This window comes from Cavenderia fasciculata (genome assembly GCF_000203815.1).
Source record: "Cavenderia fasciculata unplaced genomic scaffold Scf_Dfasci-G-o-80e12.f1-5, whole genome shotgun sequence".
Taxonomy (NCBI): domain Eukaryota; phylum Evosea; class Eumycetozoa; order Acytosteliales; family Cavenderiaceae; genus Cavenderia; species Cavenderia fasciculata.
In genome coordinates, this window is record NW_004457735.1 from 341337 (window position 1) to 367141 (window position 25805).

The window sequence follows — 25805 nt, forward strand, 5'->3', positions numbered from 1 at the left end:
CATACCCTATCACCAAGATTAAAGACACATTAATGGCAGCAAGTAAGAATGGATTGGTCAAGGTTGTGCAATGTTTGCCATCATTTGATTTTGGCGGTTTTGTAGATTCATTCACTGAAGCTGCCAAAAACAATCAATTCAAAGTGACAGATTATTTGGCAAGAGAATGCTTTTCAAAGAATACTAATATTCTTCAAGGTGCTCAAGATGACAAAAAAATTAAACTTTTAAATGCATTGTATTATGTCAGTAGTGATGAAACTCGATTTGAATCATATTGGAATGATTTTAAAGCACTCACAACCAACTCCAAGATGGTCTCTCAATTATTAACACTGCCACCATTCTACTCAACATTTAATCGTTGTCAAATATCCAATGTGATTGACTGGACCCTTAAAAACTACTCAAGATTTTATGATGGTCCTGAAAGAGATCAATATCAAATGCAACCATTACAATTGTCCAATCCAGACAACACCACCGACTACTATCTACATCCATTCAACACCTACTATATCATCTCTAAATATAAACATGATCCACAATTCAATCAAATAATCAATTTTAATGATTTTGATATCAATCAATTTTATTTTAATAATATTAGGTTTGGTTTGATTCCTCTCCACTAAACTATGAGTTAGTTTTACAAATAGATTTATAAATTAATAAATTAAATAATTTTTGTTTTAAGAAGATATTTTTTTTTTTCAAAGAGACAAAATAATGATGAAAAAAAAACAAGTGCACTTCATTTCACTTTTATTTATTTATACAAATAATGTATAGTAATAGTAATAATAGTGATAGTGATAAAAGAAGAAGTGAGTACTTTAATATGTGAAGAGTTGTTGGTATTCCCTATTTTGCATGATTGATTGAGGTTCAGATATGGTGATTGGTAAGTGTAGAATCAAATCAGTATAAATTCTATGGTTGGAATAGTCGTTAGCCGCATGGCTATATGATACACGTACGGCAATTGATACACTTGCAAGTAGAGATTGCAACACTAGCAGCACTGTAAACACATAGAGATATATATTCATTTTAAGTAATAGTAATAAATATAATATAATAGTGTTGTTGCTTGTATCTAAAGGAAAATTGAATATAGATATTTAACATAAAATTTGATGATGGTCAGACCATCATTCCGAAATGATTATGTTAAATATCTGTAGAAGGAGACCACAAATGCCCAGAGAGAATCAAAGATGATCATGGTCAATGTCAAGTAAAAAGTGTATACCTACACGACTACTAATAATTAAGAATAATAATAAATAAATAAATAAATAAGTTAAGACTTTGAATACAAATGATTTTCAAAATTGAAGAACACGCGCAATAATAATATTATTTTTTAATATTTGATTTGCAAAGGTGTAGAGTTCATTCATTCATTCAACAACAAAAGAGAAGATATAAAGTAAAAGAAAGAGGAATAATCATTCTCCTCCTCTTTGAAAGAATCATAGTTGGAGAGATGACCAGTCATCAACAGAGTAGTAGTAGTAACAACAGCAATAATAGCAATAGTAGCAGTATTAATAGTAATAATAATAAGAAACAAAAGATCTTTATGCTATGGGTACACGATCAACAGTTTAGTAAAGAAGAGTTAGTTGTCAACCCTGAACATTTCCCTAAACTAAAGGTTGGTGATATACTAGAGATATCACAACCCAGCAACCCATCAAAGAAACTATGTTTACGTGTAAAGACATTGGCTCCTGTTAAAGGTACATATTACATACACGCACATATATATATATACATACATATATAACTCTTTGATTGATTACATTTATTAACTGTTTGTTTGTATTTAGGACAACTTCAAATTAGTATAGCAAAGTATATAGCAAGTGTATTTGATTTTGTGTCAAGAAAAGAGGTAGTGGTCAATGTTATACCAGACAAGAGTGCAATCGTTGATTTTGTAGAGGTGTCTTTTAAAGATCAGTATATAGGTCGTTCAGACATGTGGCGTCTCAAACTCAGTCTACAGAATGAGTGTGTCTACGTGCTAAAGAAACTATCATTTGCACAGGTGCGTGCACAAGTCGAAGAGATGGTGAGCAAAGGTCAAAAAGTATCGAGTGGATTGATCGACGAATCGACAAAGTTTGTGTTTAGATCGCGGTCTGCCAAGTTTATCTTACTCATTCAAATGAGTAAAGAAATGTGGGACTTTGCAAGTGACGGTGACCTCTACTTTGAAAAGGCAGTCAATGGTTTCCTCAAATCTCTCTTTGCTAAATGGAAGTCTTTATCTGTCAATCATACAGTCACCATTGTATTATTCTCTAGAACTTATTATGAAAAGTAACTATATATATATACAAAGAAAGTATAATGATACAAATATTAATATATGTTTCTTTTTTTTTGTAGTTCAGAAATATTAGATGAAATACCAAATTTACCAAAGAACAAACAAGGAGTATTGTTTCAAGATTTCTACAAGGTGATAGTGAGTGAAGAGACGAGACAGGATTGGAACTCGGTCATTGTAAATTTAAAGCGAGAGTTTAGTAACTATCATCAAATGGTCAACTGGGACATTTATGGACGTAACAGTGCGTTGGGAAAGAACTCGACCGCTCAACAAGGCAATTTTTTAGAGGCGATCAATTTGGGTATGTCTTATTTTGACAAGCATTACATTGATCGTGATTTCACACGTACCGGTCAGATGATTGTCGTCGTGTCACCTGGCACCGGAATATTCGAGGTTGACCCAGACGTTAATCTCGTCACCAAACAACGTATGATTGACAATGGGTATGGGTGCGACCTTATCTGTCTAAACAAGCATCCCTTGCACATTGTACCACTTTTCAAATACTCTTCTCTTCCATCTCAACAACATCAACAACATCAATCATCTCAACAACAACAACAGCAGCAGAGTAGTTCGAATCAATATCGAAATAATGGATTATTGTCACCTGCAGTGACCAATAGAACTAAAGTAGCTATTAGCCAAGTGGCGGCAGCAACACAAAAACAACAGAGTCAATACAATGTTCCATACTGGTTGGCTATTTCATTTTACGATGAGAATTCAGTTGTCGACCCCAACCCAAATAACAAAGAAAATAACAATAATAATAATATTAATAATAGTAGTAATAGTGTTAATAATCCAGCCAATAATAATATTAATAATGTAGAAGAAAGATTTCAACCACAATTTAGGATGCCCGAACCGTCCATGTCACAGAGATACTATAACTTGACAGCTGAAAAGCCTAAAAAGTTTGATTTCTTTGTGCCAAAGGATCCAATGAAGATGGCTGCGTTAGCAAATCAGAAACCTCCCAACAAGTATACATCACATACGTTGGGTGTCAGTTCGTACGAAGACACGATATTCAATACGCTGCCAGACCGACTGAGTGGCGATTCAATGGTGTCGGCGTCAACGATGGATCAAGCCATTGTAGATGACTATGTTCCGAGTGAGCCGGGAACAGAATCAGAGATGAGTGATGGAGAGGTTGATAGCGGCCACCCATATGGTGGTAGCACCAGTAATCTCACACCGACATCATCGTACAACTATTTGGCACGAAAACGTAGTTCACTTGGTGCACCACTACAAATCGATCCGAGGGGATCACTCACCAAGAAAATACAGATATCCGACACCACTTCATCCTCTTCCTATGAACGACAACATCATCACCAACCACTAGCTAGAAAGACAAGTGTTCCAACTATAATAACTACTCCATTATCATCTTTAAATACTAGTAATAGTAATAATAATTCATCGTCATCAACGACACCTGCAGGTGCAAAGAAATCATCGGTTATTAATCCATTCACATACGATGATACGTCTTTTCATACGTCGAGTAATAGACGACGTTGGTCGCATTTATGGTTCTCTCCCAACACTTATATTTTCGGACAGACCAATGCCAATCCCAACCCATTCCTTCCCAATTGGAAGTCATTGTGTGAACCTGCCAGTTTGCCAATCACCACCGATTACTTTCCATCGCAAAAGGATCTAAACACAAAGTATGTGGAATACTCTACGTATTCGTTGGCACTCAACGATGAGAATGACTATCACAATGATACCGAATCATTACTCAAGGAATTGATTTCACAACGTCTTGCACAGGGTTATCAATTGATTATGGAACAGACATTACCATCACAACAAGCTGCAATGCAATCTACTTCATCCACTTCGGCGACACCAGGTGGAGTATCTGGAAAAGAGTCGTCGTCATCGGCTCCACCAACTAACCCTACCTCATCCTCTTCAGCATCTTCTACAACGACTACACCAACCAAAGTATTTACACTTAAATCATCACAAGTTAAAGGTAACAAGAGAGTGTATCAGTTGTCTTTGGGACATGATTTCCATGTCTTGTCATATGATCCTAGTAATCCAACCATTCAAATCAAGAGATATCAAAGACACACAGTACGAAACAAACCATCGTCGATCAAATACACATACTATCTTTGTACAGTGTACCACGATTCATTTATTCCTCGAGTGGTGACACTGTCGCATCAACAAACAGGTCAATATGCTTGGAATAATCTAGATAATTTGATTTGCAGTTGTGGTACACTCTCGACAATCAATCGAACACTCAAGTATTGGACCGTCCAATATGCAGTTGTTCCATTGTCATTGGTTAGTAATACTGGTACCAATAGCGAGTCTGATGGAGTGAATAGTCATGGTACCAATCATCATACTTCTTCTTCTTCTTCTTCTTCTTCTTCTTCAACTGCACCATCAGTGTCGGTTGGATTGGGGATTGCCAATTCCGGGAACAATCTCCCCACCACCTCCTCAACTACCACTTCCTCCACCACCACACCAATTCCAATCAAACAATTCAACCAATATCAGTGCACTATTGTCACCTCCACAGTCACCCAATGCATCATCAAACTCTATTCCACTGCCACCCTCAACATCACATTCATCGATTGCAACTTCTCAACCCATCCCACCACCACCACAATCCACCGTCCATCTCTTACAACCCCAACCACCCTCAACAACACACAACAGCAACCATCCACTACAACAAATACTGACGAGTAGTGTTAGTGCTCCTACTTCACCAGTCTCTTCACACAAGGCAAAACATCAGGCACCAGGATCAATGCAACATGGAGGTATCGTCAATACATCACAACTTAAATTGGCACAGTCTGCAACCACCTCCCCCAACACTAGTCAAGAGATTAGTAGTAGTAACAGTGAACCACCCACCATGAACAATTCAACCAACATTTTGAATATGAATCCAGCCATCTCCACACAAGGACAATTCTCAGAACAAACAGAAGAAGAGAGAATGGCATCATTTACTAAATTCAAAGAGTATATAAACTCGCTGATATCTAAAAACACCAATCAAAAGGAAGCTATAAAGATGGAAGTTAAAATGTTGAGTCATGGGCAATACCAATCATTGGAAAACGAAGATCTCTACAGTTTGTCTGGGATGGGAAATGTCTCAAACATTGGCCCATCGTTTTTAATCAAAGAACGTTTGAATCCTTCCAACTTACAATCAATCTTTACAAGAATGAATATGAACCCACCAATTGGTTTGAAACTATCCGATCGTAAACACAGACTTCGTAGTCATCGACGTTGTTTTGTTGGTTCAGAAGTGGTTGATTGGATTATTCAAAATGTTGACTTGTCGACCATCTCTTTGACACCACCTCTAATGTCATCTAGTCAACAACTATCATCTACATCATCATCTGCAACACAACCAAATCAACCACCTCTACAAACCTCTCAACCATTACCACCCACCTCCTCATCTTCCTCTTCCTCCTCTTCTCAATCTACCACTCAATCATCATCAGCTGCTTTTCAAACGACCAATAATAATAATGCAAATTTAAATTCCTATCAAAGGGATCAAGCAATTGCAGTTGCTCAACGTTTATTTGATGAAAAGTATTTTAAAACAATTGATAAAACTCAATTTGCCGATGGTTTACATTATTATCGTCTAAGAGAAGATGATCAAGGTAACCTATTACAACAACAACAACAACAACAACAACAAATATTACAACAACAACAACAACAACAACAAAATATTAAACGTAAAGAAAGTGGAGGTAATAGATCACTTTTGACCAATAGTGATGGTAATGATTCACAACAACAACAAAATACATCATTATCATTTGTAATTAATCAACAACAACAAAAAACATCAAATACTGAACCAAGTTCACCAAAAATTACTTCAACTACATCACCTGTATTAAATGAATATCAACAACAACAATTAACATCAGCTTTACAATCACCAACTCAATCACCAAAGATTGTAAATAATAATAATAATGGTGGTGGAGGCAGACAAGGTCTACAAATGTCTGCTAGTTTTTTGGAATCATCTTTTTCACCTTCTCACAATAACAATTACAATCAAAGTGAACAATCATCACTTAGAAATTCAATGGGAGTTACACCACCAATTTTGAATCATTTACACATGCTTTCACCGACCAACTTGACCAATCACTTTTTACAACATACAACAACTCAACCGACAACAACTTCTACCATCCTACCACAGCCAAACACAAATTCAAATGCAATAGAAACATATGAAAATCCAAATCGAAGTGATGAAGAAAAGATTGATATGGATAGTACAAAGACTGATAGATATGAATGGATTTTGGTCAAACATGATAAAACATTTACTCCATCACGTTACTTTCACTTTGAATTCAAGTGGATGGTGTGTACAGGTTGCGTAGTCGATGACTTTATTTCTAGTTGTATTAGAAGAGCCAAACAGTTTGGATTGACACTGATCCAAATCCCAATTGAAAAGAATTATTCACCATTTTATGCACCGATTCACATTAAGTTGGTACCCAAGCTTATGCAAACCAAAGTGATTGGTGTCATTTTGAAAAAGCTAAACTTTATTCCAGACCATATCAGTCGTCGCCCATCAAGTCTCATGACCAAGAACGATTTGTACATCTTTACCGAAGACGACTTTTTCGATACCGAGTATATTCATCGAACGGGAATGTTGTTTGTACGTATTGTAGAAGACGGCTTTTTATGTATCATCAACAATGCACCATCCAATAGAGCCTTTCTCCCAGCTGCGCTCCTCTGTCTAAAGGGGTTCCAAGATCTAGTTGCTCAACTCAATTCTACGATGCCCAGTATCATCTATTCGGCCGATCTATCATCACAATCATTCTATGATGACTCTGTATTTGGTGGTAGTGGTACTCAATCAGCTTCACCCCAAACCAGTTTACTTCGATCTTTGCCACCTGGTGAAGCCAACTTTTTATCACTTTTTACCAAAGGCTATACTGCATCCTCTCACAATAGTCATGATTATCTATCAGATGTAGATTTACCAAAAAGTGGTGGCAGTAGACAACCTTACAACAAAAATCAGAGAAGTGGTCTATTATCATCGAGTGAAGAAGCCATTTCATCATCAGAAGATGAATTATATTTCAATCAAAACAATAACAACTCTTCAGACACTCCATCATCGTCTTGGGAACGTCGTGATAGAATTGATAGAGATGAAATTTTATATTATAGTGTAATGTCTCGGTCACCAACTATTTAAAAAGTATGGTAGTAATAAATAATTAAATTTATTATTCATATTATATTAGAAAAGAAGAAGGATGGTTGTTACTGTAATATAAACTGGTAAAAATGATTGGTTAGTTGATTCTGATTTTTTAGAATCAGATGATGAAGTACTAATTATAGTATTATTACTTGGATTAATATTATTATTAATATCTGGATTATTATTATTAGTTGGGTTAATTTCATTAGAATTATTAGTTGGAACAGGAGTACTATTATTAGTTGTATTATTATTATTATTATTGTTATTATTAATATCTGTATTTAATTCATCATTAATCGATGATGACGACGATGAGGTTGTGTATTTTGCATAGTTGGGAGTTAATGGTGATGACGATGATGAAAGTTGAGAGGATGATTGTCCAGCAGGTTGCAGACAATTTGAAGTTATAAAATGATTATATTGGTTGTAACAATGGTTTGTGATACAATTGGTGATTGTTTTTGGTGTGCCGAGATGGATGTTTCCAGTTTCAACGCAGTGGTTGATTTTTAAACAATCCAAGTATTCATGATACATTATTTTGCATTGTGCAAGTGTCTCGATGGTGTTTGGACCGATTGATAGACATGTACCATTTCTGTCTAATTCTGATCCTGAGCCGTCACTGGTACCTCGCTGACAAAAACATTGTTCGTTATAATTGCAAGGTGACTCATCTGATTTGATATATTGGTCCATGCAATTGACAGAGTCGGGAGTTGGAGTTGGTAGAGTGTCGCATTGACCCGTACGTGTATTACAGATCAACGTGTCTTGACATATGTATCGATAGTGTCCACACTGGCGACCAAGGCCAATTGAAAACATCTCGACACATTTCTTGTCCAAACAATATGACCCTGTCTCACAATCGCTATCATATTCATTCTCCAAGTTACATGACTCTCCAATACGACTGACATTTTTGCATATCCCTCCTCCAGCTCCACTTTCTTCAATATTATTATTAATATTATTTTCCTCTTTTGAACTACAATATTGACCAAATGAACAATCTTGATTTGATCTACAAACCATATCGTCATCCAATGTACATTGATTATTGATACACTTTAAATTATCGGTATAACATTCAAAAGAGTGATTGCATTTGTCCCCATTTTGAACGTATTTTGATAATACACTAAACGAAAGAAAGAGTAAGAGTTAATATTAACAATCCAACTTTTGTTAACTTTGACGTTTAACTTTGACATACCATTGACCATTTTGACATGACAACGATAATGATGGAGAACACAATGATTCATCTGAGCAACTGTCACCTAGTGTTTTATATTCAGTACACGTTCCAACTGAACTGTCGATACTGCTGTAATTACAATATGATATTAAAGGTAAACATGTATCGCTTTTAGAACTAAAATGTATAGAGATATGATAGGAGATATGATAGGAGATATGTTAGTAGAGTAATGTGATGTGACCTATTTAAAATATCTTTTTAAAGATGTATACCATTTTTCTCCTATCAAGATATTGTTATTATTAGTAGTACTATGATATTGTTGACATATAGGCTTTGCAAAGGTGACCAATTGAATAAAAGCAAAGAAAAAGAACAACAATAGATAGGTTATTTGTGTCATTTCATATTACAAGATTTAAATAAATACGAAAGTTGCAAACAAAAAAGAATGCAATGATAAAAGGCGAATGCATTCTATGGTCTCACCCCAATCGACACACGACAAGGTTTTAAAAATAAAATTTTAAACCACCACACACAATCACTATGATCATTCAAAATTTTATTATTAGATGTCTTCAGACCAACTATATGGCCTTTATAAATATACCAAACTTATAATTATATTCTCCAAAAAAAAATATTATTTTATTCTTTAGAAAAAAGAATAACCCTCCTTAAATGAAAGGTATCATACATTATAATACTATTTTTAAATTTTACAAAGATCCTAATATTGTTAAAACTTTTTCAAAAAACACTATTATCAATATTATTATTATCATTATATATTTCTTTTTCTTTTTGTATTTTATCTTCATGAAATAAGTAAATAGTGTGAAATATATTTGTCAAACAATATACTTTACCAACACTTTATTTATTTAATTATTTAACCAATTCTATCTAATTTGTTTCTGTGAATTGCTCTTTTGATAACCTTTTTGTACAAAAAGAAGGAAGATGCTCCGACAAGGACTGCTCCACTTACACCAACAACTACACCAATGATGATGTTGGTAGAGTCTCTAGTGGTTGATGATCCCTTGTCATTCTCCTTCTCCTCTGAAGAAGAAGAATGTGAAGAGGAATCGATTGGTGGCGTGGCACAATCGGTAAAATTGGCATTGATGATATGGAATGATGGTCGTACCAAGAGTGACCGAGTAAATGAAGGTGTACTAGCTACAATTGTAGTTTGAGTAGAATTGGATGAAGCACTTGAAACTTGATAGGTAATATTCGATGGGATGGAATCTACCATTGCAGAGTTGAGTAATCTTCCTTGCAACAGTACTGAAGGTGATGGTGACGACGATGATGTTCCAATCAATAGACTAGAGGTGAGTTTGTTGGTGGTGGTGTTGAGTGTGGATTGTGTCAAAACAGAAGATAAACACAAGATTGGATGAGAGATGGTAGTGTGTACTTCAAATACATTTTCTGGTGACTGGAACTGCCATGCAGAAACAGTGATAGTGTATTGTAAAGTTGAATTGGGAGTGGTATAAGTTCGACCTGCAAATGATTCTTGTTGTTGAGAGTCTAGATCTTCAAACTCTACCACAACAGTCAATCCATTACTACCAGTGTAGGAAAAGGACATACCCTCGACCTCCCATGAATTAGAACCACCAGATAAAAGGCTAACCGTTTGTACAATCTCACCAGTACCAGTATTCCTCTCTACCAAACGAACTAAATGTACTTTGTATGTTACATTGTCATTGTAAACAACAGTGACAGATGGATTGGTTGTACTTGGTGTGACCATCTGTGTTGAAGCCATAGCAATCGTTTCATTCAATTTAATTTCACATGCAATACCATCCCAACCAAATGTACATTCACAACCTCCATATTTACATTCACCATTTCCACTACAATTATTTAAACATTTATTATCAATTTCTATTAAATAAATTAAATAAATAAATAAAAAGAATTAATAAATATATTATATAAATAAAATAAATAATTAAATTATATTATTTACCTTGATTTGTAGTACTTGAACCTTGATCATTTGTTGGGTTAAAGAAACTATTGGTTGCAGTCACCATATAATTATATGTTAAATTTTCAAGTAGATTTTCAAATAGACAATAGGTGTTGTTGGTTTGACACTTGATGACAATTGGGGCACCACCATATCGAATAGATGCTACATATGAATTTGCATTTGCAATACCTCCTTGTGGTACCGTCCATGTTAGGTTGATAGAGTTGGTACCGACAATAGAATCTATCATCGTTCCAGAGGGAAGGCTAAAAGTGGTGTAGGTTGTCACATTTTGGAGTGAGATACCATCGTTTGAAGCCTCTATTTTGATACTAAAGCTACGTTGATTGGGATATCCACTTGGATAATCATAGATACAAAATAAAGTGGTTTGTGGAGGACAAATGACTTGATTGTCGATAGAGACTGTATACAAAGTTGATTCACTCGGTACTCCATTGGAAGAAGAGTAGCTAACATTGAAATTGGTGAAACTGTCGATAACTTGGGTTCTAACCAAATTTGAAATAGACGGATAGGTTTGCACAGTTGAAGTAGGGAGGGAAAGAGTATTCCCATCATTTAAAAAGTTGACAGTGACCGTATACGTAGTATTGCCTGTCAATGACGAACAAAGGTTTAGTCCCAAACCGACGTATCCACATACCACACCACCATCTACCATTACCTGTGTTGTAACTGAACTAGTTCCACCCTTATAACTAGTCTCCACCATAAACGAGGTTGATTTAATACTTCTAATATTATCAACTCCATCGTAAACACGAGGAACAGTTGTAAAACTAAAGTCTTTACTAAAATCATTTCCATTGTTGGTAGCGGTAATGGTTACAGTGTAGGTTGTATTGTCAGTCAATCCAGGGATACTACAAGTACCTGTAAATAGTGTCGATGAGCAAACAACATTCCCTCCATACTTGACAGATATAATAACCGGGAATACCGAGTCACCTCCAAGTGTAGAATAACCAAATGTTATTACTTTAGTTGTTAAAGTTGAATTATCAATTATAATATCATTTACACCTATATTAAATATTAAATAAATAAATATTAATATGACATATTAATTAATTATATTATTTATATTATATATTATTATTTACCATCACCAGCATAAACAATTCTTGTAAAAGTGGAAGAGTAACCTTCACTGTATGAAATGATGGTCATGTTTACTTGAGAGTCAAAAGTGTAACCATGAGTTGTATCACAGACACATAGAGTAGAGGTGGTGTTGGTACATGATGGGTTGGCAGTTCCATTACACAAGACTGTAAAAGTTGGTGTAATGGAGGGAGCACCACCATTGGCAGCATAGGTCATAGTCATGTTGAGTGGGGATACTACATAACTTTGTAGTGTTGCTGGAGCAATGGCAGGGTAAAGAGTGACTACGTACGGACCAAATACTTGGGTAGAAACTGATTCAGTGACAGCCTGTACAGTGATCGAACTCGATGATCCTGGTACCAAGTTTGATATAGTACATTGGTTACCTGTTGGTGGACAAGTACTACTTGACACAACAACTCCACCAACATTGACAATAAAAGATGTCAAATTACCTTGTACTGGATTTTCAACGGTATATTCAATTGTAAACATAGTAGCTGTCTTTAAAACTACTGTTAATGCAATAACCTTTGGTGCTAAATTAAAAATTAAATTAAATTAATTAAATTAATAAAAAATAATTATAATTATAGTTATTATAATGTGTACATACGATTAGGTCTAGTGAGATGTACATAATAGAGATCAGGAGTAAAAGGGGAAATATAAAATAGATTTGGGTTAATGACTAGATCAAGTGCGTTGAGACCAGTTGGAAAGGAAAAGGTGCAACCTGTGGCAGGACAGTCTGGAACGAGTAGAATGTAGGAAGTCATGTCTGGCGAGTAGGATATCTTGTAACTGGGGATATAGACCAGCAGGCCAGTTATGGGTGATACCTGGAATAGTAACATTTTTAAAGTTGGTTGTAATGGGGGAAGAAGGACGGAGAGTCATTTTTGGAGCTTTCATTGCATAAGAGACATACCTGTCATTCCACGACGACGGTCCACAAGTAGTAGTATATGCAAAATCAGCACCCGGCAAACAAATGGGAGTAGAGTATTTCCCACTAATACCATTTCCAGTACCAGCCAAAGACATGAAATATTGGAACCCATCTTCACTTGCAATACATGAATAATCACCACGATAAATTGATCTTCCAAAATGTGTATCATTTGTACATGTCCTAATGGAAACAAATTTAAATAAAGATAAAATAAAATATAAAGAAAAGAGAAAGATAGGTATGTAAATAATCTTTGATTAATGGGAGTGGATGGATGGATGGATGGATGGATATAACATACGTTAAATGTCTTTCATAAAACAAAAAGTCGTAGAGTGGTGCCAATGGAAGATTGGATGTAGCTATTTTAAAGTATAGATCGGCAGGTAAATAAGGGTCTGTGCCCACATATACGCAATCATGTGGCAAACCATTTTCATCGACAGCGTGAAGTTGTGTCCCAGTACAAGTAGTTGTTGAATAAGAGTATATGGATGGTTCTCCCTGAACATTAAATGCATATTTGAAAGAGCTACTAGCTGATGTAGGGTAACATTGTCCTATCTCATATTGATACTATAATTAATTTAAATAAAAAGTGGTTAGTTTGGTTTAGACTCTGATGAAATAAAACATACAATTGCAGAAGGTCTACCAGTACATTGTAGGTTGTTGTGTAATTCAGCATGAATGTATTTGTCTTGAGCATTACACCCAATCAAAGTGGTAGTGATGATTAATAGTATCAATGCTGATTGCCAATAATAATGTTTACTACTGAGTATCATCATCATTATTTATAAATATATATATATAAATAGATATATAAATAGATTTAGATATATGAATAGATAGTGATGAATAGAATAGAATAGAAAACAAAAAGGAAGGGGATGCTTGAACAAGATGAGAGCTTTGTGTAACGACGGGGAATTTTTTTCTTCCTGGTTGTAAAGAAGAACATCTTGTTTGTGTAAGGGTCAGTGTGGAAAGGGTGCACCACCCTATCGATGAGGCGATCTTCCCCGAATCTCTCTCTCTCTCTGATCGAAAATAGATCTTCGTTTTGGGAAATATCGGGCACCCAATACGCACTTGGGTATGGGTTGTTGTTGTTCATACTGATCATAGATCTGATCTACGTAGTGTATATATACATAGATATTATTTGTTTGTATACAAATAAATAAATAAACAAACAAATGTTTGATGTGAATAATAATACATTCAATGATTTTCATAAGAAAGAAAAAAATAAAATAAAGAATAAACAAGAGTGGGAAGTTCACTTTTACAAAATCTTTGTATACTTTCGTGCATAGATAAATAAGATAGACAGAGAGAGATATATATATATAGAATGAACAACCATCATAAAAGAAAAGCAAATGATGGTGATGATGATGGTGTTAGCGATGATGACAATGTAACATTCAATGTTGTCTCTGATACTCCTTCACAACATATAGAAAAGAAGGTTAGGTTCAGAGTTGAAGAGGAGACATCTAATAATAATAGTGATAATAATAATAATAATAATAGTAATAATAATAAGATATTAGATGATGAATTTGAAAGGAAAATATTGGAGCAGATGAAAAAGGGAGATGAGAAACAAAAGAGGAGAGATGCAGAGGAAGCACAGAGAAAGAAGTTGTTCAGGTCGACTCAAGGTCTACGTGAAGCTGGTAAAGAGGTGGTCTCTGAAGATGGTGTCATTCGTAAAGTAGAAGGTGAAATAGATGATGATGACAATCAATATGACAATGACCAAGACCAAGACATGAATGGTAATGGTGAAAGACATATAAGCGATAAATTCTCCTCTGGTGTAGCAACTATACCAAGTGATTGGAATAGATCTTCATCAAAGACATCATCAAAAACATCATCATCAAAGAGAAATGAAGATAGTGATGATGATAATGATGGAGAGGAGGATGATGAAGATGAAAACGATAAAGATAGACAAGAAGTAAATGGAGAAGTTGAAATCATGCCATTCAATCTACACGAAGAAAGAGAAAGAGGACGGTTTAAAGAAGATGGTACCTATCAACGTGAAGATCAAGATCGAGAGGAAGACGCTTGGTTACGTGAATACGACAAGACCAACAAACTCCCAAAACTAAGTAAAAAGGAAATAGAAAAGAGTGAGATGCTTGGCATGGACGATGACGACGAAGATCAATGGGACAAGGAAGACAATGACCGAAAGAAACAATCTAGATCGGTTGAAGCACGTATTGCTAAAAAACAAGCACTCACTACTGTTTTGGATATATTGTTGGATGGAGAAACCGTCACTTCAGCAATCCGTAGATTAGGTTCTTCAACCAAGAAACCTATAATCAAGAAAAAGAACCAAAACCAAAAACAAACCACCAATGACACTACTAAGACAGCAATCGATGTTGAAAGAGAACAATTAAAACAAGAATCATTTTCAAAATTAACAACTGCAGTTGATTATTTATTATCAAATGGTTTTATTAGTATGTATCATCCAATATAAATATTATTATTATTTATTAACATTATTATTATTTAAATTATTAAAACTTTAGATATTTATCAAGACAAAAAAGAAAATGTACAAAATTATTATAATAGGGATTTTGGAGATACTACAACTACAACTAATACAACCACTTCAACTACCAATTCAACACAAAAATGGGAATACAAAGGATTAGATGGAAATATTTATGGACCATTTGGAAATGATGAAATGAGAGAATGGAAAGCAGGTGGATTCTTTACTGGACAAAATGTTATTTGTCGTATAGTAGGTGCCCCAGAAACTACTTTTAAATTAATAGATGATATTCAATTTTAATAATTGAATCAAATTCATTCCAAGATTATTATTATTTTTATAATATTATTATTTATATTATTATTTATTTATTTTTGTTGTTGTTGAGGTTGTTGTTTGTCCTTTTGTAAAGTTGTAATGTCGCCAAAAGAAATTTCACCTTCACCAACCTTTGGAAGATTATCCAAATGATTTAATTCTCTACGAACGTATTGAACGATCAGATCCAATTGTGCAGCAGTTGTGTTGTCTTCCATAGCCAACAAATTTCTCCAAAGTGCATCTGCCAATACAGCGTCATCGAACAATCCTTCATCATATGAAATGACACCACCCAAATAGTTTGTATAGAATTCCTTTAAATATTTATTTGCAAATCTATGATTAATCTAAATATAAATAGTTAGTAAATAAATAAATATAATAATAAATAAAGACTTAATACTTACACCACCTCTAACAATTCTCTTTTCCAAATCTTCCCAAAAACGATCATATAAATCTGTAGAAAGAGTATTAACATCCTTTTCCTTTCTTAAACGAACAAATACCATCCAAACGTGTAACAAAGTGGCTGCAAACCAACTTCTAACTGTCAATGGTAATCCCATTGCTAAAAAGATAATAATATTATTATATGTTAGTCATATGTTTGTTTGAGTCTATAGTTGTAGGTTGTATTTGTTTGTTGTTTGTGATTACTTTTATAAAGTGCAGGATTTGAAGTTTGAATTGCAATAGCATCATACAATGCAAAGGAAGTGTGAATTGAAAAGGCATCAGTCTTTGCATATGATACCAATGCAGCTAGCCAATTACCCTTGTCGTTGACCAACTCTCTAATTGCCTTTGGGTCACGGTTCGATGGTTCATACTTTATCAAATCCTCACTAACATTGACTCCTTTTCTATCAAGTAGTTCTTTTAATTCTTGACTTGTTGTTGAATTATCTTCATCCTTATTATTGTTATTTGATTTAGTATAATATCTTGATGATGAATAGGTTGACAAAGTAGATGATGAAGATGACAATGATGTCAATGTCGACGAGGATGAAGATGTAGATGTGGGGTTGACGACTCTACTAATAGCACTACCACTACGACTACTAATATTTAAACGTTGATACAACTTTACAGTTGATTGTAATAGTTGTACTCTTGATATCATTCTATCTATCTATCTATCTATCTATCTATCTATCTATCTATCTATCTTTCTTATCTAAATATAAGAATGAATGAATAATAATGACAAATGTGAAAGAAGTGAAATTAAAAGATAATGAAATTCACGAATCTTTTAATTATAATTGATAATGAACAAAGTACATGTTTCAAATATAACCTATTTTGTTTATTTGTTTTATTTGTTTGTTTATTATAAATATATATATAGTTGTGAAGTGTGGTGACACAAACTAACTATGCTAGTTAGTTTAGTTAAAAGTAGCAGTAAAGGTTTCATTTGAAAGACCGTAGTAAAAGAGCATGTTGGCTTGAACACTGACGAGAGCTTCAGAGTTGTCATAGAGAGCGGATAACTTGAATTGTTGTGATTGACGGAATGTCAAGACTGTGTTACTCATACATGGAGCCATGCTTTGCAAATGACCTGATTGATCGTACAATCCTACAGACTTGCAGTATACTTGGTTGGTATTGTAGTCGGCGAGAATAAGACTTTGGATACCTGGAGAGGCAACACCTTGAATCGACATGATAGCACTGTCTGCCCATTTCCAGTTAAACATGAATGTCTTGGTATAAAATCCACCGGTACCAGTAGTACTGAATCTACTGTTCTTTGGTGCGACGGAATAGTACAACGATAATGGGAAATAGTTTGGTTCGGTTGATGGTACAATACAATTCATATAGTATACCAATGAAACTTCTGTATCTTCAAGTAAATCTAAATTAATTACTAAATTAATTGGGTCTCTAAACAAACAAAGAAATGAAGAATAAGATAATTAATATATATCTCATCATTCTTATATTTAAATATATTTAATATTAATCTTAATCTATTATCATACCTAGCTTCAAGTAAATAACCAGATGGGAACCAATTTGGATTGACAAAGTTTGAAGTATCAAAGGTCATGATGGGGAGGACGAGATCTCCTTGTGTAAAGACTTGCAAGTTGGACATGATGACGGCATCTCTGTTGATTGGTTGTTGGCTAGTTTGGTTGATCAAGACAACATGCATAGCTTCAATCAAAAGAACTGGTGAAGATGTAGTGATTGGGTATGGAATGGCAATGTTTGCTAATTTGATCTTGACAAGTCCACCAGCATTGATTAAACCAAGATCAATAGTATTGTTCCATACTGATGCACCATAGTTGCTGTCAGCAAGCAATGTTGAAGAAGCACAAATACTTGCAAACAATACAACTAATAATGTTGATAATAGAATATTCATTGTACTTATTTATATTTAGAGATAAATATAGATAGGATATGTTTCTAAAAGATGATGATGTATTAAATTAAATTGCATTGGGGACAACGAAAAGGTGTATTTAAACAAAGTGCAGCCCAATGGTTAGGCAAAGGGGCTCGTAAAAACACTTGAAAATCGGTCGGCCCAGGTACCACTATCGCCTTTTGTCTCGACGAAAGTTCGTGGTTTCGATTTTTTGTTTCGAGCTCATTGTCAATTAAACGATCAGATGACAAGTACCTTTACGATCATACTAATTTCTCAGACTAGTTACTTGTATTCTGACGTTCGAATGGAATGTAGGTAGTAATCGAACGTTTAGATGGAATGTACATTTATTAATTGATTAGATTATTAATTGTATTCCGACATTCTAATAGAATGAAATGCTCGGATAGAATGTATATACCATTGTTTAAGATTGTTACTTGAATTCTGAACATTCGATGGAATGTAGGTAATACTTGAAAAGAGAGAATCAAAACTTAGTAACAAGATTTTTTTGTCAACCTTCAAAGATAGTAGTAGACTGTAGTGTACATGTTAGGTTTAGATGAGGTTATAAAGAGACAATCTATTGTGAACAAACACATGTAAGTATAAATGGAGTATTTTTTAATGTGGTTCTCCAACACAATATCAAACGTCTCTTGTTAGGGAGGGACGGAGAACCCTTGGGCTCAGAAAGTCCAATAAGGCCGAACGATCAATTTAAATTAAATTAAATGAATATTTCTATTCTCATAGTTGGTTGGCTCGTCAAGCTCCAAATATTGTAACATCAAGCAATCGAAATAATATCTGCCAAGGAAAAAATATCTTTTTGGAGTTCGACAGTATGAGGGATTTTCAATTGAATGCTCAAAAGTTGGTTCTGATCTTTGTTGGTAAGCCCTAATATAGATTAGAACTGACGTCAAGGTCACCTCCTCCTTGTCTAAAGATATTTATTTAAAGGATAATATTCATTTTAATTTGAGGTCTACCCAACATTTATAAACAGTTCCATCATCATCATCAGTATAAACTATCAAACACATATTCATACAACAATGAAATTATTATTATTATCTCTTGTCATTCTATTTTTAGTTGGTTTAGTTGTAAATATCTATTTGAAACCCATCAAAAAAAAAAAATCAAACCTCCTTAATGATGGTATCTCTAATTTTTTCTACTTTATCATTTTTTTCTATTCTTTTTGTTTATAGAAATGTCAACCAAGCACATTCCAATTCTTTAACGAGAAGGGAGGATATATTTACTATGGCGTCTATAATTTAGAAACTGGTAATGCCTCACTCAATCAGATAGACTCTGATCCCGATCTTTCAATCCTTGGCTTTTTACCAAAGAACTCATCAAGCAATGAAGTCATCGCTTTTGGTATAACTCAAACTACTCTACAAATCGATGGTTTAGATACGGATGTATGTATTGCACATTCACTGTGTGACTACTATTTTAAATTGTACAGCCCATATTAACTCTACTCTAGCAAAATTCTATTAGTCCAATCTTTACAATCAAACCATCCTATAAATACGATTATGCTGCACAACAATTTGTATTGAACAGATTTAATACTATATTGGTTCCAGGGTCAACTCTTTTAAATGGAAAGAACTATTTATCATTATTACAATTCAAATTTGGTAGTAACACGAGATTGTAAGTAAACTGAATCAATCCATCAATCAATCGATAATATTTATATATTGATACTCTTTTTCTATTTATCTCTATCTTTTGTTTTTAGACCACCAATTCCATTAGGTCAAGGTATTATTCCAACAGGAGGATCACCAATTTATCCACTCGGTGCTTATGATCCAATCCTACAAGATTATTATATTTACTATACTGTTGGTGGTCAGACTGCTATCATCAAGTACAATTTTATCATTAATTCCTATGCCATCCTACCACTCGATTTCGTACCAACCAAATTAAATGGAATCGATCAACTCTTTTTCTTCAAGGGTGACCTCTTTTACTGTCGTATTGATAAGGGTGTTGGTGTTACCATTGCTCTGATGTCATTGGGTGGCGAAGTCAACTATCTCTACAAAGACACCAACGCTGACAAGAAGTTCAGTGTTACCATTCAACCATTTGTATTTGATCAACCATCCGGAACAGTATCTATACTCAACCCAGTCGGTGATACTCTTTATCTAGATGTATTTGATCTCACATCTTACGAGGTTACATCATTCACAAAACCAAATAATATTCCAACTGGTACTTTTGTTATTTCTACATTATATCAATAAATATAATATAATTAAATAAATAAACAAATAAACAAATAAATATAATAAACAAATAAACAATATTAATTAATTAAACAAATAAGTTTAGTATAGTTTATTTATTTATTTTTTGAGGGAATGATTCTAAATTAATTAATTGTAGAATTAAAATAGAATAACAATTGCCATGAAGAAGAATGACAATGTTGAAATCATGGTCAATGAAGAACCAGTATTTGAGTCATCGTTTGGAGATGGCATATTATTATTATTTTTGAAGGTAGCAGTATTAATACTTTCATCTTCCAAGATTGTCAATTGACCACCTTCATTGGAACAAGTTAAACCACCAACACGACAAGTGACACTACCGGCAAGACATGTGATTTCATGTTGAGTTAGGCAAGCAGTGTATGAATAGTAAGAGAGACCTTGGCATTGGTATCCACCTGGGGAATAACATTCATTGATACCTTGGAAGGTACAGTTGATTGAAGAGTTGCCGGCATATTCGACGGTGAGTCTACCTTGTTTACTGAGTGTACAAGTGACTTCGGGTCCATCAGATGACGATGAGGTTTCAGATGAAGAGTTGGTCGAGTTGGAGACTGGTTCAAAATAGACGACGTAACGGTCAGAGAACAAGTAACCGATACTGGCATCTACATAGTAGTAACCACCATTGGATGGATAGGAGCTACCTAGATAACAACTTAATTCATTTGGACTAAAGTTGTAAAGGGTACATTTAACAGAGTTGTTGTAAGAGATCAACACTGAAATGTTGACAAGTGAATAGTCTTCGCCAAAGTATCCGTAGGCAGTCATAGTCAATGACGTAGAGTTGGGATAGAATGTGAAACCGTACGAAGTGTTTGGTTGTTGTGCTGGGAAATAGACGTAAAAGTTGTTGATATAGTAGTTCAACTCGAATGTTACATTGGTGTATCCAGCAACATAATTGGAGACGTAGCACTGGGTATTATTATTAGTGAACTTGGTAATACCACAATAATAGGTTCCATTCAATAAGATATAGGGAGCCGATGAATTAGTTACAAATTGACCATAGAAATCAATAAGTGATCCTGTCTCATTAACAACAATATTTGTAACTATAGTTGTATTATATGAAATTGCTAAAGTAAATAAATAAATTTAAATGAACAAATGGTAAGTATAATAATAATAATATATTAATTATATTAATTAAATGACATGACATAACCTACGGAAGAAATAATATTGAGACCAATTGAAACCAGGGAATGATACACTGAGTAAAAGATAAGTATTCCATTGAGGATAGAATTCCAAATCACATGCAATCATATAATAATTGGCATAAGTTACATTGCATTGGATCGAGCCGGCACTAACATAGGTTTGGTTGACTGTTGCATTTACAAAGTTACCGTAAATGTAAATGGTTCTACTTCCAGGTTGGATGTATACACTGCTGACATTTTGAGTGTTTACAAATGTCTGTGACAAGATGTAGTGGTCGATATCAACGTATACAGTGTTGTAACCAGCTGGTACGGTAGTTGATGCAAAACAAACGATTTGATAGGATCTAAATGAAAAGAGGTAACATGATGACCCTCCAATCCACACTGTTACATTATTTGGATTCTCTCCAAAGTATCCTGACAAGGCAAGAGTTTGACTTACTCCATCAAATGTTATATTTGAAATGGTATAATTTTCTGTATTTACTTGTTTGTCTATTTCTAAAAAGATTTAAGATTTATATATAAATGATATAAAGAATAGTGACAAAGTGGGGTGTAAGTACTTATATAGTAATAATAGAACAAAGAAAAAACCAAACCAACTTTAATGTTGTAATCTTAAAGATACATACCAAATTGAAGTGCATTTGAAAAGCAAAAGTAATTACTACTTAGAGTAATAAATAGTAATAATAGAGATACAAATGTTATCAATTTCATTGTTTAATAATATTGATGATGAATACAATTAATTAAAATCAAATTAAGAAGAGACTCTTTAATATCAAACGGGCCCCTTTGATTAAATTTAATTCAATTTAAATGCTACGTCGAAAACCTTTTTATTGGAACCCAGGTTGATCATGATTTTTTTCGAAGGTTCTATAAGAAATGTTATTGATGAAAATTTGACTGATTAAAAAGACTTTCTTTAAAAGTATCCTGAAGATATATTATTGTGAATGTATTGATGATCCTGTATATTGATTCCACTTTAATTTTAGTAATTGTACAATAGGATAGATTAATCGCTTTGTATCTATCTATTTTTCATATACCAATTGTATTATTTTATTATTATTATTATTATTATTATTAATTATTTGTATATTTTAATATAATAAAGAAAATGTACTATAGTATATATGAAACAAATAGAATAAATATAGAGTGATCGAATCTAGATTAAATTAATTAGAGATTGATAGGTATGGTATGTATGAATGATAGAGAGTTAAAATTAAATTAAATTAAAATGTAAATGACGGATAATAACGAAGAGAGGATGAAAAGAGTTGAGAATGATGCAGAGGAGGTATCATTGGTTTGTGAATTGGATTCTTGAGGATTTTCATTGTGATTGAAAGTGGCAGTTGTATCGGCTGTGATGGTTAATTGACCACCTTCAATGGAACAAGACATACCACCAACACGACATACAACAGATGATGATCCTTGACAAACAATTTCGTGTGGAGCTAAACATCTGGTCAAAGAGGAACTAGTGAGACCTTGGCATTGAAGTTGAACAACTGGTGAATTACATTGGCTGATACCTTGAGAGGTACAATTGATTAGAGTGTCTCCTGAATACTCTACCTTGAGTTGACCTGTTCTACTCAAAGAACATGTTACATCATAATATGACGATGATGATGACGATGATGAGTTGTTGTTGGAGCTTGACGATGATGACGATGAGTTGGTCGAGGACGAGGATGAAGACGAGGAGGAAGAGTTGGTTGGTTCAAAATAGACATTGGTACTATTATAGATTACATTGTCGATTGCACCGTTGACTTGATAGTATCCACCATTGACTGGATAGTTGTTACCAAGATTACACAACAAATAAGTTGATGAAAAGTAATAGATTGGACAACGGTTGACTTGACCACCATAGTTGATAGTAATATTAACACTAGTAGATGTATTACCAAAAGATCCACTCACTTCAAGTCCCAATGGATAAATAGTTGAACGGAATGAACTAAAGTAATAGTTTGGGTTTGGATTGGCTGATGCTAAATTAAATTAATAAATAAATAAATTAATGAATTAATATTAAATTGATAGATTTAAATTGATTGATTGATTGTGAGTTGTGTTTGTTTAGAATACATACGGATATAAACAGTGGAGTATAAATTTTGATTGTCAATATGGAGTAGGATATCATAAGTCTTATTGGTTTGTAAACGTTCGTTTAATTGACAATTGACAAATGAAGGACCGACAGAGGTGACGGCACAAAATGATTGTACCCATCCGTTGAAGGTGACATATACATGAGTGGCACCGACAGTGTTGTTGTCGAGGCTACCAACGATCATTAACGAGTTGTCAATGTCATTGTAAGAGACATACGAGATGAAATGATTGGTAACATTCTTGAAAAAGAGTACACCGTTTAATACAACACTACCGATTCTAATACTAACAGTCTTGGTACCAATTGGAACTGGATTGATGATACAACTGAGACTGGAGTTGGAGAAACTGACAAGTGGACATGGAGTGTATTGATCACCAACCCAAATTGAAACCAAAGATGAATCATCACCAAATGAACCAGTGGCAGTGATAGTTTGATTACCTCCAAATGTTAAACTTGAAAGTGTATAGTTTGATTGTGGTGGTTGTGGATTTGGATTGGAACCATCATCTATAAAAATTAAATAAATAAAAGGAGATAGAGAATGAGTATATTATATTATATATTAACTTGATATAAATATATATATATATATTATATAAATATTTATATTATTTATACATACCAATATAAACAGTAGAGTTTAAGTTGAAAAGAGGGGTTGATAAGGTAACTGGATAAGTTGTGTTGGTTGGTAACCGAAAGACTAATTGACAATCAACAAATCCAGTATCGACGGCGGTGACAACACAACCCACCAGAATCTATAGACAAAGGCAGTAGTGCTCAACACATTGATATTACTACCAAAACTACCAAGAATCTTGATTGTATTGTCGGTGTTGTTGTAGGCAACATGCGAGATGTAATAGTCAGTGGTGGCATTACTAAAAGAGAGTGATCCTTCTAAAACAGTTTGGTTACCATTATTGATTCCGATAAACACGTTCTTGGTACCAGATGGACGTGGATTGATGGTACAACTGATACTAGAATTGTAGAAACTAACAATTGGACATGGGGTGGTATTGTTTTGATCACCAACCCAAACTGAAACCAATGATGAATCATCACCAAATGAACCAATTGCAGTAATCGTTTGGTTACCATCAAATGTTAAACTTGATAGACCATAGTTTGATTGTACTAGATATTAATAGAAAGAGAAAAAAAAAAAAAAGAAAAGTTAATTATAATTTAAAATTAATTTCTAATTGTACTTACATTTAGCAACAACCAAATTACTACTACAGAATAATAACAAAAAGGTAGCAACCAATAATAATACAAATTGTGATTTGTACATAATATTAAATGAATGAAAAAGAAAAATAATAATTATATTTAATTAAGAGATATAAAGATGAAGATGAAGTTGTGAATATGAATGTGAATGAAATGAAATGAAAGTGCCTCGAGGATCTAAATGCTTTTATACTGCATTCACTATCTATTTGGTGCAAGAGGTTGTTTCGTGTTTCATTTCATATGCATATGAAACTGTTGGTGGATAGGGATGGGGATGAGTCCATGTAAGGTTGAGTTTTGTGTATGTTCCCTCCTCCATATGTCCAAAGGGTTTGGTTGAAGGTATGAACGAAATCATTCATCTGAAATTGAGAGAGAGAGAGATCCAATTTCGATTACATTTGTTGTTTGTGTATGTATGTTGAATAGAGAGACATAGACCCTTCACCTTTTGATAATATTTTTTTGTGATGGTCGGATGATCTTCAAAGGGGAGACAAAAGATTTTTTTGATTTTTTTTAATTTTTTTATGGACTATGCCCAAAGATGGGTACCGATTTCATTCATTTTTCGTGTCATGGTTGGTCTCTGTTTTCAAAAAACCCTCAAAAGCCACCCAGGAGGCGTTTGTGTATGCAGACGTAGTCAAAACCAACATGGACATCTGATCTTTTTTTTT

The 25805-nt window shown here is 33.9% G+C and overlaps 9 protein-coding genes across 9 annotated transcripts; 3 read left to right on the plus strand and 6 right to left on the minus strand.

Moving 5' to 3' along the window:
• Positions 1-32: 32 nt before the first annotated feature.
• DFA_04960 (DEP domain containing protein) lies at positions 33-7643 on the plus strand (the record flags this gene model as incomplete). The annotated part of the gene is made up of 6 exons (XM_004360624.1): positions 33-610; positions 1390-1748; positions 1839-2334; positions 2404-4355; positions 4587-4788; positions 4901-7643. 6 exons carry the CDS (start codon positions 33-35, stop codon positions 7641-7643), a joined length of 6330 nt encoding a protein of 2109 aa, XP_004360681.1.
• A 68-nt stretch (positions 7644-7711) lies between these two features.
• DFA_04961 (uncharacterized protein) lies at positions 7712-9268 on the minus strand (the record flags this gene model as incomplete). The annotated part of the gene is given in 5 exon segments (XM_004360625.1): positions 7712-7782; positions 7802-8802; positions 8878-8944; positions 9002-9039; positions 9138-9268. 5 exon segments carry the CDS (start codon positions 9266-9268, stop codon positions 7712-7714), a joined length of 1308 nt encoding a protein of 435 aa, XP_004360682.1.
• A 492-nt stretch (positions 9269-9760) lies between these two features.
• DFA_04962 (uncharacterized protein) lies at positions 9761-13753 on the minus strand (the record flags this gene model as incomplete). The annotated part of the gene is made up of 6 exons (XM_004360626.1): positions 9761-10779; positions 10865-11917; positions 11998-12543; positions 12823-13139; positions 13261-13535; positions 13598-13753. The coding sequence occupies 6 exons, from the start codon at positions 13751-13753 to the stop codon at positions 9761-9763; spliced, it is 3366 nt and encodes a 1121-aa protein (XP_004360683.1).
• A 566-nt stretch (positions 13754-14319) lies between these two features.
• DFA_04963 (uncharacterized protein) lies at positions 14320-15798 on the plus strand (the record flags this gene model as incomplete). The annotated part of the gene is made up of 2 exons (XM_004360627.1): positions 14320-15454; positions 15527-15798. The coding sequence occupies 2 exons, from the start codon at positions 14320-14322 to the stop codon at positions 15796-15798; spliced, it is 1407 nt and encodes a 468-aa protein (XP_004360684.1).
• A 68-nt stretch (positions 15799-15866) lies between these two features.
• DFA_04964 (uncharacterized protein) lies at positions 15867-16948 on the minus strand (the record flags this gene model as incomplete). The annotated part of the gene is made up of 3 exons (XM_004360628.1): positions 15867-16166; positions 16227-16390; positions 16480-16948. 3 exons carry the CDS (start codon positions 16946-16948, stop codon positions 15867-15869), a joined length of 933 nt encoding a protein of 310 aa, XP_004360685.1.
• A 268-nt stretch (positions 16949-17216) lies between these two features.
• On the minus strand, positions 17217-18211 carry DFA_04965 (uncharacterized protein; the record flags this gene model as incomplete). The annotated part of the gene is made up of 2 exons (XM_004360629.1): positions 17217-17721; positions 17820-18211. 2 exons carry the CDS (start codon positions 18209-18211, stop codon positions 17217-17219), a joined length of 897 nt encoding a protein of 298 aa, XP_004360686.1.
• Positions 18212-18613: 402 nt separating this feature from the next.
• On the plus strand, positions 18614-20508 carry DFA_04966 (uncharacterized protein; the record flags this gene model as incomplete). The annotated part of the gene is made up of 5 exons (XM_004360630.1): positions 18614-18633; positions 18980-19007; positions 19444-19662; positions 19731-19903; positions 19992-20508. 5 exons carry the CDS (start codon positions 18614-18616, stop codon positions 20506-20508), a joined length of 957 nt encoding a protein of 318 aa, XP_004360687.1.
• A 144-nt stretch (positions 20509-20652) lies between these two features.
• On the minus strand, positions 20653-22442 carry DFA_04967 (uncharacterized protein; the record flags this gene model as incomplete). Its single annotated transcript, XM_004360631.1, has 3 exons — positions 20653-21626; positions 21903-22220; positions 22355-22442. The coding sequence occupies 3 exons, from the start codon at positions 22440-22442 to the stop codon at positions 20653-20655; spliced, it is 1380 nt and encodes a 459-aa protein (XP_004360688.1).
• A 525-nt stretch (positions 22443-22967) lies between these two features.
• Positions 22968-25183, minus strand: DFA_04968 (uncharacterized protein; the record flags this gene model as incomplete). Its single annotated transcript, XM_004360632.1, has 4 exons — positions 22968-23746; positions 23848-24387; positions 24682-25023; positions 25102-25183. The coding sequence occupies 4 exons, from the start codon at positions 25181-25183 to the stop codon at positions 22968-22970; spliced, it is 1743 nt and encodes a 580-aa protein (XP_004360689.1).
• Between the last annotated feature and the right edge of the window lie 622 nt (positions 25184-25805).